The sequence below is a fragment of the Pteropus vampyrus genome, unplaced genomic scaffold (genome assembly GCF_000151845.1).
Source record: "Pteropus vampyrus isolate Shadow unplaced genomic scaffold, Pvam_2.0 Scaffold197, whole genome shotgun sequence".
NCBI lineage: Eukaryota > Metazoa > Chordata > Mammalia > Chiroptera > Pteropodidae > Pteropus > Pteropus vampyrus.
Window position 1 is genome coordinate 1,010,015 of NW_011888978.1, and position 12,532 is coordinate 1,022,546.

At 55.0% G+C, this 12,532-nt stretch overlaps 1 protein-coding gene across 1 annotated transcript in view; it reads right to left on the minus strand.

Annotated features, from left to right (window-relative positions):
• The window catches only part of WNT3A (Wnt family member 3A), a 38,727-nt gene that overhangs the window by 6,158 nt on the left and 20,037 nt on the right, over positions 1–12,532 (minus strand). Inside the window, exon 3 of the mRNA XM_011371942.1 lies at positions 37–302. Within this exon, the coding sequence (XP_011370244.1) occupies positions 37–302 (266 nt within the window). The remainder of the gene's footprint in view (positions 1–36; positions 303–12,532) is intronic.

Sequence of the window (12,532 nt, forward strand, 5' to 3'; positions counted from 1 at the left end):
GTACATTCCCCAGGACACACGGGGCCGCGGACGTACCTGGCGCCCCGCCTCGTTGTTATGGCGGTTCATTGCAGAGCGGGCGTCAGGCCTGTTCTCCCGTGCATCCGCGAACTCCCGAGACACCATCCCGCCGAACTCGATGTCCTCGCTGCAGCCGCCCCACTTCCAGCCGTCTCCGGGTGAGCTCTGGTGGCGGCTGCTGCAGCCGCAGATGGTGGCGGAGCCCTCCGCGCAGGAGCGCGTCACCGCGAAGGCCACGCCAGCGGCAGCGATGGCGTGCACAAAGGCAGATTCCCGGGTGGCTGTAGAGAGAGGCACCCGGTGGGCAGGGCCCCCTGGCGCGGCGGGGTGGGGTGGCAGGGCTGGGGGAAGAGGGATGCGTCTCCCCGGAGGATCCAAGGAGGAGGGAGAGCTTCCTCAAAGAAGGAGCCCAAGAAGCGAGGCTGGACTTTACTCGTTGTTGGGAAGCGCAGGGACCGCTGTAATCAGATCACAGCGAGTGCTGGCGAGAACCTTGCACACTGCTGGCTGGAGGGAAACTCGCGCAGCTTCTAAAAAACAGTTACCGCATGACCCTGCCATTACCTCCCAGGTATTTCCCCCGCAGGAAGCCTGCGCCCACGCAAAAATCAGGAAGCAAATATCAGGGCCGCTTTAACAGCCCCAAACCTGCAGCTCTCGAATGTCCATCAATAGGAGAATGGATAAACACTGGCATAACGCATAAGTTCTGGGGATGTAATGTATGGGAGAGTGAACAATATTGTATATATGAAAGCAGCTGAGAGAGTAGATCTTAAGTGTCATCACCACACACACACACACACACACACACACAAATAGTAACTATGCGTGGTGATGGATGTTAACTATACTTATTGTGGTGATCATTTCACAATATATACACATATTAAATTATCATATTGCACACTTGAAACTAATAAAATGTATATGTCAGTTATATCCTTATAAAAACTGTGGCATTTCCATAAACTGGGATTCTATTTAGAATTAATTGGAAAAAATATGACACTTCTCAAAATAATCATGCTGACTGACAAAAGTCATCTCAATGGCCAGGGTGCAGTCCCCTTGCCCAGACTTCGCAGTCAGAGCTTCCAGAAGCCTGACCCCCATCTACAGTGTCGCTCCTGGCCCACGTGCTGCTACCTGAACACATTTTTCCCTTTGTCCACCCTGGACCACTGGCCCCAGTACACACCTCACTCTGTGCTGGCTTCACATGCCCAGGCCTAGGGATGCTGAAGCCTGCCAGGAGGTGGCCTCTGGGCCCCTGTTAATCCACTAGCTAGTACTAGGACTGCCTGGGCCCCTACATGCAACCTCCTGCTTCTACACATGGAGAAACCGAGTCAGAGGAAGTAGCATCGGTTTTGCAGAAGGGCAGTGGAGGAGGGCTGCAGCTAGGAAAGAAGAAGCATGTGAGGCAACAGGAACACACAAAGGTATGTGTGGGCATCCAGGGAGGTCCACCTGGACTGTGCTGGGTCAGGGGAGGCCTAGCCTGACGTTGGTAGACAGAAGCCTGGGACGGTTGGTCCAGGAGGATAGGCAGGAAGCAGATGGAGGTAAAACAGGGGGCAGGGGGATTCTGCTAGGCTGGCAGGACCAGAAGGAAGCACCAGGCATGTGAGGGCCATCTGGCCTTGCAGATCCAGACCCCAAGCCGAGCTTTGGCTGCTGGGATGAATGCATCACCTCTTGGGTGTGTGCAAACATTTAGATAGCTCTGGGTGCAGAACAGGGTCTGGGGCTGCCCTGGGTCCTGTGTGAATTGATCAAATGGTCCCTACTCAGCTCAGCTTTCCACACGGGTGTATGGGGTGCCTCCTGTTTGCCAAGCTATGCTGGAGAAACAAAAGGATAGCCTCATGGACCTTACCTGCTACTAACAAGAATTTAAAAATGAGCCCAGCAGGCCTGGGCTGAACCCTGGCTTAGTTCTGGTGTCTGGTGTGCCCTTAGGTGTCTCTGCTACCCTCATGTGGGTCCTGCACTCCACCTTTCCTGGTTATGCCCCTGTCTCTTCTTAGGTCTTGGGTTGGCAGGAGGGAGGAGGGAGCAGGGGACAAGTGGGAACAGGACTGACCAGGGCGCTGGGGGAGTGCCCTGTTGTGTTCCCCTGGAGCTCTTCTAGGTGCCCCACCCCCTAGGCAGGCCTGAACCCTGCTGGGCTCCCTATGGCCATGGGAGAGTATTGGTGGTGGTGGTGGGGGGGGGGTGCTGCTGCCTCCTCGCCCCACTTCAATGCCCAGGGGCCTTTTGTCCTGGGAGGGGGACAGGCAGATGGGCTCCACCCTGGGAAGTGAGCAGAGGTTTCAGGCTGCTCCCAGGTTTGTACCTGAGATGTATGCCTCAAGGCCCATGTATGCACACACTCACACTCACCCACCCAGCTTTGTTCATATCCACACACACCTGTCACTGAAAAACGTACATTTTCTCTGATACCCAGAACACACAGACAGAATATTTTGGAGGAAGTGCCCTCTGCACAGGCCTCCCACTGGCCATCTGGCCCCATCTGGCAGCAAGCACACCTGCTTTAGGAGATGCTTTCTGTGGATTTACCAGCACTTCCTGACAGCCCTGTGCAGGCCCTGGCCACTGCGTGTCCTGCCTGAGCTCTGATCAGAGCAGGCCTGCACTCTCTCTGCTTTCTGGAAACTCTGGGCCGCACCCAGCCACAAATCCAGAAGGCCACCCACCGCCAGCTTGGGACTACCCCAGACTGCAGGCTGCTCTGTCCTCCCTCGGGGCAGGCCCATCCTGCCCACCCAGCCCTTCCTGGTGAGTCCAGCCTTAACCATCTCCCACAGGAACTAGAAGGGGCTCTGGGTTGGGACCTGCACCCCAGCCTCCAGCTTCTTCCCTCATCCATATGTGTGTATCACACAGAGACATGCAAGCACACACAGACACACAAACACACATGCACACGTACATGCACACACACACAGGCCACTGGCGCAGTGCTTTGTCCAATGCCCAGCTGGCCTTGCCTGGTCCCTTCTTGAGTTCTTGACGCTATGTCCTTTCTTGACTGGCACACAGGCCAACTCCTCCCTGAGTGCTGTCTTCCCGGTCCTGTTGGCCACTACATGGCCTCCAGCCACACTCAGCTACTGTCCTTCCCTCAGGTTCTTTCCAGCTGTTCCTCTGTTCATGCAGCATCTGCTGTGCCCCCACCTCACCCCCCATCTTCAGGGCACAAGACAGGGTCCTGCAGCCATGCAGTCCAGGCGTGGTCCACTCCTTGCCCCGGCAGCCCTCCAGCTCCCAGGCACCAAGGGAGCTCCCTCCTTTACCTACTTGGTCTGAAAGCCCCAAGAGGTGGGGACTATGTCCTGCTAACTGTTTGTTTCCAACCCAGAGCACCAAGTGGTCCCATAGATGATTGCTGGGGAGCAAGGACCTGGTCTGAGTAGAGAACAGGGGCCCTGGGCTGGGGCAGGATGTTCGGGAGGGGCTGAGCCCACTGGGGCAGGCCCACTTCATGGAGCCCAACTCTCTGCCCCTCCCTGCTCAGCTTACCCTTGAATGGATCCAGGGCAGTCCCTCTCACCGCCCCCTTTCTCCAATACCAGCCAGGCAGTTGCCTCCCCAAGACTCATGAAGCCTCCGCCCTGTTTTTCTTACATAATACAACCCATCAGGTCAGCCTGTGTGCCTTCTGCTGCCCCAAGGCACCTCAGTGAATAAATGCCAGTGTGCACTGAACACAGATCCTTTCCCATCCTGTCCCTCCACTCTGCTGAGCTCCCGCCCTAATTTTGTGTTCTCAAGGACTTGGGCTGCCTCCTCCCCATTCCTCAGGCCCTGGGTCTCAACTCCTCACTTTCTTGCCTCTCCAGGGCCAGGTCTGGTGCCTCCTCTCCCACCATGTAGCCTGGATTAGGGACTGTCATTGGGGTGCCCTGCAGGCCCCTCAGGGGCCAGCTTTCTTGGCCACCCCACCCAGGACAGCTCAGGGCACATGTCCCAGCACTCAGGGACCTTCTGCACATAGCACCTCCCCCACCCCCCACTGCACTCTTCCATTCTCAGCTTCCTAGGGCCCCTGGGGCCCTTCTCAAGGATGTCTAAGGGCTGGATACCCTCCCCCAGTCCTGGCAGAGCCTGCCTTCCAGTCCAGGGGTCCCAGGGTGGGTTCCTGCAGAGGGAGCCTGGTTCTGCCTCTGTCTCTGCCTCTCTGCCAGCCCCTTCCCACAACCTGCTCCTCTGGAGATAAGGGAAGGGGGCTTGGTCCCTCCCTCAACAAGGGCTTGGAAATTTGGGCAAACAGCCCAAGGCTACCAGACACACTTGAGGAGAAGGGTATGTGGGATGGGGGTGTTGTGGAGCTCCCCCTTGAACTCATTCCTGTCCAGCTCTGTCATCAGCTAGTTGTGCAAACCCCCCACATGCCCTCTCCCCACCGTGGGCCTTAATTTCCCCTTCTGCCAGATGAAAACGGGCGTCTTCAGGTAAAGTCCCCACTGGCCGAGGACATCCTGGGGCACCCTTCAATTTGTTTGTGGAGAAAAGAAGCCTTTGCTTCACGTTTCAGAAAAAACGTGGTTCAGTTTGTTCTGGCAAAGAAAGTTCATTTTAAAAGTGAAGGCATGGGCCTGAGCGGTTCCCGGAGATACTGATCCAGCACTAGAAAAACTGGCTGGCCCCCCTGACCAGGGAGACTGAGGTGGCCCTCAGCAGCAATGCAACAGACAGAAAGACTCCACACACTTCCCTTCCGAAGAGGTGCTCTGAGGACACCTCTTTGCCAAGTTTTCTCACCAAAGATGCGTAACATTCATGCAGTGTAGGGAAACACCAGACAAACCCAGAGACCTGAGCAGGCTTCTCCCAGCCTCCAGGGCACAAAGGACAAGAGCCCGGATAACTTAGTTTTGACGGATGCAGCTGGATTTGTGCAATGTCAGTCCTGGGAGAGGCCTGGGTGGGGGACTGTACTCATTCCTGCAATGTCTTTAAGTCCACAATTATTTTCAGAAGAAATTGAAATGCACCAAGGCCATGCAGAAGGAAGACTGCCCAGAAGGCCAGGTGGTTTTAACCCAGGGGCCAGGGGCAGGTTTCTGGAGTTCATAACCCTCCCGCAACTGTGAGCAGGAATGACAGCATGTGTCTGAAAACTCATGAGTTTGTCTGGGTAGGGAATCCATTACCTTGATCAGATTTTCACAGGGGTTTCAAATAGGAAGTTTGCAACCCACTGCCTAGAGTGGCCTCAGTTTACAGAGGAGGAGACAGGGATCCTCTGAGGTTGTAGGTGGAGAGGGTCTGGAGCCCAGCAGCCAACCTTCACAGCCAAGTTCTTATCCACAGACACTGGCTTTTGTTTACACAACAGAGTGACTCCAGAGGGGTAGGGGAGCCATCCTGCATGGGAAGGCACCTCCCTCACCAGCAAAATAAGTTCCTCCTAATGGCTGTCGAGAGAGGAAGAGGGAGTGTGTGCTTGGGGACAAATGCTGCCAGTTTGCCCTGTCTCTGGGGTGGACCCTGGGTAAACTTCTTCAGCTACCTCAGGCCTGCTCTGTTCAGGCCCAGGACTCTTATTCCCACACTGAGATCAGGGTGAGAAAAAGAAGAAGAGAGGAAATCGCATGACAAAGTCATTCTGTAAGACAAGCATCTTCCACCAGGAAAACCATCTTCCCAGAAAATTGATATTGTCTCATTAGCAATTATTCATTGAGTTCATGCAAAGTATCAATGACCTATCCTTCCTTCCACCTATCTCCCATCCATCCGTCCATCCATCCATCCATCCATCCATCCATCCATCCATCCATCCACCACCTATCCAATCACTCATCCATCCACCATTCAGGATCTGAGTCTATAATGAGCTATACGCTAAACTCAGGACTAGGAATTGAGCAGAGGAACCCTTCCATATCTCTAGCAGGAGGCTCTGCTGTTGCAAGTCAGGTTCTTTGCTTTAGACTGTGTTGAGTCATCTGCCTTTGAGAACTTACAGTTCATTAAAGAGAGAGTAGGGAGAATGAGGACACCCAGTAGGCTTGGAAACATGAGCTTTGGGGCAGGCATGGGAGGGATGAGTGCATAGCGGATGGATGGTAGATGGATAGATGGTTAGTGGACAGTGCCTAGAGTGTAGATGGGTGCATGGATGGGGGAATACGTGGATGGTGGATGGATAGATGGATAAAGGGTGGATGGATGGCAGCTGATGGATAGATGGTAGATGGTGGATAGTGATTGGTTGGTAGATGGACAATGGATGGATAGTAGATGATGGATGGATGGTGGATGGATAGATAGATTACAGATGAATGGTGGTTGGATGGGGAGAGTCTAGTGCAGGCGAAAGAGTCCTGTGTGGCAAGAGCTGGGCATCTGATGGAAGGCAGGAGGAGCTGCCAGGTGGGGCCAATCATAGCTGAGGCCAGTGAAGCCCTTGGTGTGGGTAGGCGAGTGTCACTGTGAGATGGGCTTTGGTGGTTACTTCACCTCCCAGAACTTAGAACTAAAGGGGTCTTAACAATTCCATTTCCCGGTTTGGATTCAGGGATTGTGAAGTCCTAGAGATCATTTGGGAACTGAAAGAGGACTGCCAAGAGTTGTTACTTTTTTGTGAGATGGCAAAACATATAAAAAATAACTATCATGATTTCAGAAAAAGATTTTTTAACATCAAAACGAGGCTACATTTCTAAAGTCCTATACGTTGAATAAAGTTTCAAAAAATCATTCCAAGGGCCTTGTCTTTCACATTTCACCATGAAGCTGGTCAGTTGGCAACTATTTATTGAGTACCAACTGTATTCTAAGTGGATAAAAAGGCCACAACCTCTGTCCCCAAGCCAACTTTCTTCAGCCAGACCAATAGCAAAGCAGACTGGAGGCTGCCCCCCACTCCCCCGCTGCCAGGGCCATGAATCTTTTATCACTCTTGAGAGAACAGGCCTGGGCAGAAAGAGGGGCGCTCTGCTCAGCCCCAGCGACATGCAGGAGGCTCAGAGCCTGTCAGCTACAGGCCCCAGGCAGCACAGCAAGGAGTGCAGAGACCAGGCAGAAGGTCCCTGGAGAGGCTCCTGCACCCCCAGCAAGGGGTCTGAGACCCCACTTGCCCTGCTGGACCCATACCCACTGCCATGGTGGGGTGGAGGACACCCACCTGTCCTCTCCTGAGAGGGGAAGGCTGTGGGGCACCAATACTGGATGAGAAGGAGGGGACAGCTTGGGGCTCCTGGGAGGAACCCATTGGCCCAAGGAGACACTGGAGTAGCCTTTCTGAAGAACAAGGGTGAACCCCAGGCAGTGGAGTTTCCTGGAGGGGACTGTGATTTAAATGTGACCTCTGAACAGCAAGATAGAGCTCCTGGGAAGTTCTGTCTGTGGAGTCCACTAGGTGGGCCCCTTGGGAAGCTCTTCAGGGATGCAGTCACCCAGGTGGTGCATCACTGTGGGCCCCCTGGTGGGCCTGGGACATCTATCCCTGTAAGGGTCCCAGGCGATTTCCCTGCATCCTTGGCCTGAGCCCCCAGGCTCCATTACAGCCTTAGATTTGTAAGTCCCCTCCTCTAGATGGTGGCCAGACCCAGCAGGTGTGTAGGAGGGGAGGATCCCACTGTGGGGGATCTCTGACACATTCCCCCTTCCCTATGTGAAGTCAGTCCCTCCATCACTGGCCTCTGGAACTCAGGGGCCTGGTTGTTGTCGCCTGGTGACCAGGTGGGGACTCAGCCAAGGGCAGGGTAGGATGTGACCTCCCTGGGAGGTGCAGGACTAGCCTGTCAGAGTCTCCTCCTGGCTGACCTCCTCCCTCATCTGGGGGCAGCCCCTGGGCTCTACCTCTCCTCTGGACAGTGTTAACCTTCAGGCCTCTCTGGGTTCTCCATGGGTCACTCTGCCTCCACTGGCCCGCAGAGCATCACTGGTGGGTCCCTGAGTTCCAGAGAGAAGTGGGGTATCCTCAATCATGTTGCACTCCCAGCACACACACAAGGTCCTGGCCTCCTCTCTGAGCCTCCCTGGTAGCCTGGGGACTCTACAAGGCTCTGCCAACCCAGCAGGTGAGGGGCTGAGGGTACTCCTAGAGTGTTCAGTGGGTTGGCACCTCTCCCTCCACCAATTCCCCAAGACAAGGGATGGCCTGTGGCTCTGCTGGATGAGAGCTGGCCAGCGTCCCCCGCTTCCACACTGCCTACCTTCCCTGGTCCCAGAGTGAGCTGGGCAGCGGGGGTGGGGGTGGGGGGTCGCGATGGCATCTGGTAATCCTGCATCCCGACGGAGCCACCTGAGAGCGGAATGCGGCTGGCGCCCCACTGTGGCCACGGCCCCTGACACCGCCCTGTCGGTAGCCCGGCCGGTGTCCTGATTACCTGCTGGGGCTAATGAATCTGGCTTTGTGAGCCACTGTCACGCCGCGTTAGGCCCACAATAGCCTGCGATATTTTATATGAATTTCCCCCTCGTCGGCGATTAGGCCATAGCAAGCCGGTCATAGCAACCGGGAGGTATGTGCGGGGAGCGTTGTTCACACGCCGAACACGGCCCTCGGGCGTGTGAATCCAGCAGCATTTTCACTTCTCTCTGTGCTTAATCTTGTCGTCCTGGCGGGCACATTGTGCTCGGAGCCTGGCGCAGTGGGGTGTTGCAGGGCTTCTCTGGCGCCTTCACCCCCTCCCACTGGGGGGAGTTAATGATATACGGGGAGCCCCCCCCACCCCCAGCCCCGCCACTGCACACCGAAACACTTTCCGATGGAGGTCTGGGGTCATAACCTGGGTTGGGGACATTAGTCCCCCTCAGGAGCCTCCTCTCCAGCCCCTCCTGAGCCCTGTGACCAGCCCACTCTTGCATTGGGGCCTCCCATGGAGGCAGCAGACCACCGCCTGGAGCCTGGCCAGGGAAGGGGCTCAGCTCATCCCCTTCCTGCTCCTCCCTAGCCCAATCCCCAAGGAGAACAAGGAAGGTTGGGGTTGGGGGAAACTTATCCCAGGCCAACCAAGGGCACAGGCAGAGGGCTACAAGGTTGGGGATGGGTACATACCTGCTGAGAACTTGACTGACCCTGCAGACCTTGCCTGAGGGACTCAGGGGTCCTGGGGAACCGACCAGGACTCTAACGTGACAGGCTTCTGGCCTTGCTTGCACCAAGGGCGCCAAGTGCTTGGGGTCACTATATGCTGCAGCGGGGGGCCGCTCCCCACCAAGGACAACTCACTTCTCAAGGCCCCTTCCATTGCTCTCAGGTAAAATGTCCCACCCAGCTGCTCACAAAGCTACATGCCAGAGGAGAGCCTCCGCCACGGGCCTGGACCTGGAGCCCACTGCTTCCACTGTGCTCACTCCCTGGGCTCAGCTTGGGTAGTTCTCCTCCAGGGGTCTGCTGAGTTCTGAGCTCTGAGACCCGTTTCCCTGCCCTTCAGCCTCCCCACCCCTTCACCCCTGTGAGGTCAAGAGTGGGTGTTGGCCAGCTCTGGGGAAAGCTGGCCCTCTGGGTGCACAGGGAACTTCCTGGGGCAGGGAACAGATAAGTAGCCATTCTGCACCAGCCTCTAAGCTCTCAAAATTCTTCAAATGCTTTCTGCCCCACGATGCAGGTTGAGTGGTCCTGCTGCCTTCGAAGCAGGAGAGGGACACTTGTTCCACGCCGGGGCTCACTTCTGTCACCCAACCCCACCTTCTGCAACCTCGATTCTGGGCCAAGCAGGTGTGGGGAGGTTTGTGATAAGGAAGATAGAGGGAAGAAGAGAGGCAGAGGGAGTGTGTGTGTTTGTGTGTGTGTGTGTGTGTGTGTGTGTGTGTGTGTGTGTGTGTGTGTATGCTGGAAGCAGGAGCTATGAGCACACTTTCTTCCCCTCATATCCTCACAACCCTGCACACACACGTGCTCACACTCACACATGCTCACACACGGGGCTGGGCCCCTCTCTTCAGCTAGCCAGGCAGGTGGTGTTAAGCTCTGTTCAACAGAGCCGCCTCAGCAGGGGTGGCCAGGCACCCTGTGGAGCCCACCACAAAGCCTGGGTGACCTCTGACACGATTAGGGTTGCCCTGACCCTAATCCAATCAGATTGATTACAGAAAGCACAGCCAGGGAGCTGTGGGGGCCTCCACAATGGCCTCCCAGGCTGGCTTCTCTCGGGGACACCTGGCAGTCTCCTTCCTCTGTCCCATTCAGCCACAATGATCCAGACATTTCTCAGCCCCATGGCTGTGAAGGGGAGAAGGGAAGCCTCTGCCCCATTTAGACCAAGTGGTGAGGGCTGGGGGCTGAGGCGATTGTCAACTAGCCCAAAAAGGAGGAGGTGGGATATGTGAGAAGGAGCAGGGGAGGGAGAGATTGGACAGGGGAGCAAGGGAGCAAGGGGCAGAGACAGGAGCGTGGATGTGGGAGAGTAGAGGTGGGGAGAGCAGAAATGGGGAGGGGGTGTGGGGGAGTGGACCTGGTAGAGTGGACGTGGGGGAGTGGACATAGGAAGAGTAGATATGGGGAGAGTGGACACAGGGAGAGTGAATGTGGAGGTATAAGGAGCTGGGACACTGAAGCCACATGGGTGTCCCTGAGGCCCATTGGTATCTAGACTTCCCAGGAGAGGCTTTCGAGGAAGTTACAGGGTCCCTGGAGCTGCAGCCCAGAAGCCTATGGCTTGTCTACTCTTCCGGCAGGCCTTGGGCACCTACAGGACCTGCTCTCCCCTGGAGAGTCTCTGCTGACCCCACGTGGTCTGGGGCATCTTCAGGATTCCTAGCCTGGCCCTTCATTTGCCTTAGTTTCCTTACTTGTAAGGAAGTTTCTCTTTCTCATCTGATGAGTATGAGGATTCAATTTGCTGCTCAGTGTAAAACACTGATCAGTGCTGGAGAGTACCATATACAGGTTGTAAAGATAGAGCGAAAACCTTTTGAGATCCAGCTCAGGTGCCACCTCCCCTGGGAAGTCAGCCCACATGGGGACATCCAGGCATACACCTCGTCTTTCAGTCACCAGCTCGGGACCTCCATACTAAGCACCCTGGGCTGCCAAGGGCTCCCTGTGTACCATGGAGCGCCCGCTGCCCGTGGGGGGGGGGGAGGGAGGGGCAGGCGCACCAGAACCCATAAGCAGAGGCAGGGCCCGGCTCTTGTCTAGGAGATGGAGGCGTTAGCAGGGTGTGGATAGAGCCAGGTAACACGAAGCAGCTCTGGGGACCTGGAGCCTCCCCAGGTGGGACTTGTGGACTGAGAGCTGAAAAATAAGGAAGAGCTGGACCTAATGAGGACTGCAACAATGAGGGCACAAAGACTGTTCCCAGTTTCAGACTGTGGGGAGCAATGAGGTGGACCTTCCCTGCTCTGGGAGGGCAGGGAAGGTCTGAGGCACACAGTGAGCAGGACAAGCCTCAGGAGAAGGCAGGATGCTTCAGCACCACGGACGGGCGGGAAACGCAGAAGAGAGTGGATGGGTCGTGGGGCAGACATCAGGGGTTCAACCGCCCTGCTGTCTGAGATGCTAACTGGAGTATTGCGGGTCTGGAGTGGAGGGTGATGGGACAGATGTCGGAACACATAAGGAAAGGACGGAGCCCGTGTCCACTGAGGGCTATGCTGTGGCCTACGGGAACAACGACTTATCCCAGGGGTCTCGCAGCCAGTCTGCATATCCCTGGGGAGCATGGAAATGGGCCAAGGCCCTTAGATACATTGGCGGCTCCAAAGCACCATTGCCTACTTTCCCGCCTTCCCTTCCAGGGCCATCCTCTCCCACTGGCCTAAGAGGAGACTCTTGGTCTTCCTAGCACGTGTCAAGCCTGGCGTTGGCTACAACAACTGGACCTCAAAATCCTGTATAAATCTGGTGCTTCCAATTCCTCATTTTCCACAGAATGAAAGAGAACCCAACTGAGTCATTAATGAGCTGACAGATTTTTAAAACTTTTCAATGATAGATTGCTATGTGATTTTTAACTGAGAAAAAATGCAAAAACTGGAAGGACACATAATATCAAATCCCTGCCCCCACACTCCATGTTACCTATTCATGAAAACAGGCTCCTCACTCGGAAAGCTGTGAAACCAGTGCACATACCCAATGGTGAGGGAATGAAAGCTATTCCTGTAAGATTAGGAGGAAATCAGGGTGCCCGCTCTGCCCACTGCTCTTCCATATTGTCCTGGAGGCTCCAATATAAAGAGATCAAAAGGAAGAAGAAAAACAGTCTCTATTAGCAAATGACACGAAAATCCTAAGAAATGCCCCCCACAATCTATCAGAACTGATAAACCTTCAGCAAGGTTACAGAGTATGAGGTCAGTATTAAAAATCAACTGTGTTTCTTTGCACCAGCAATGAACAATCCAAACATGAGATTAATAAAACAATTCCACCTACGATAGCTTCAAAAAGAATAAAATACTTAGGAATAAATTTAATGAAAGAAGTGCAAGACTTGTACAGTGGGAGTGTGTGTGTTTGTGTGTGTGTGTGTATGCTGGAAGCAGGAGCTATGAGCACACTTTCTTCCCCTCATATCCTCACAACCCTGCACACACA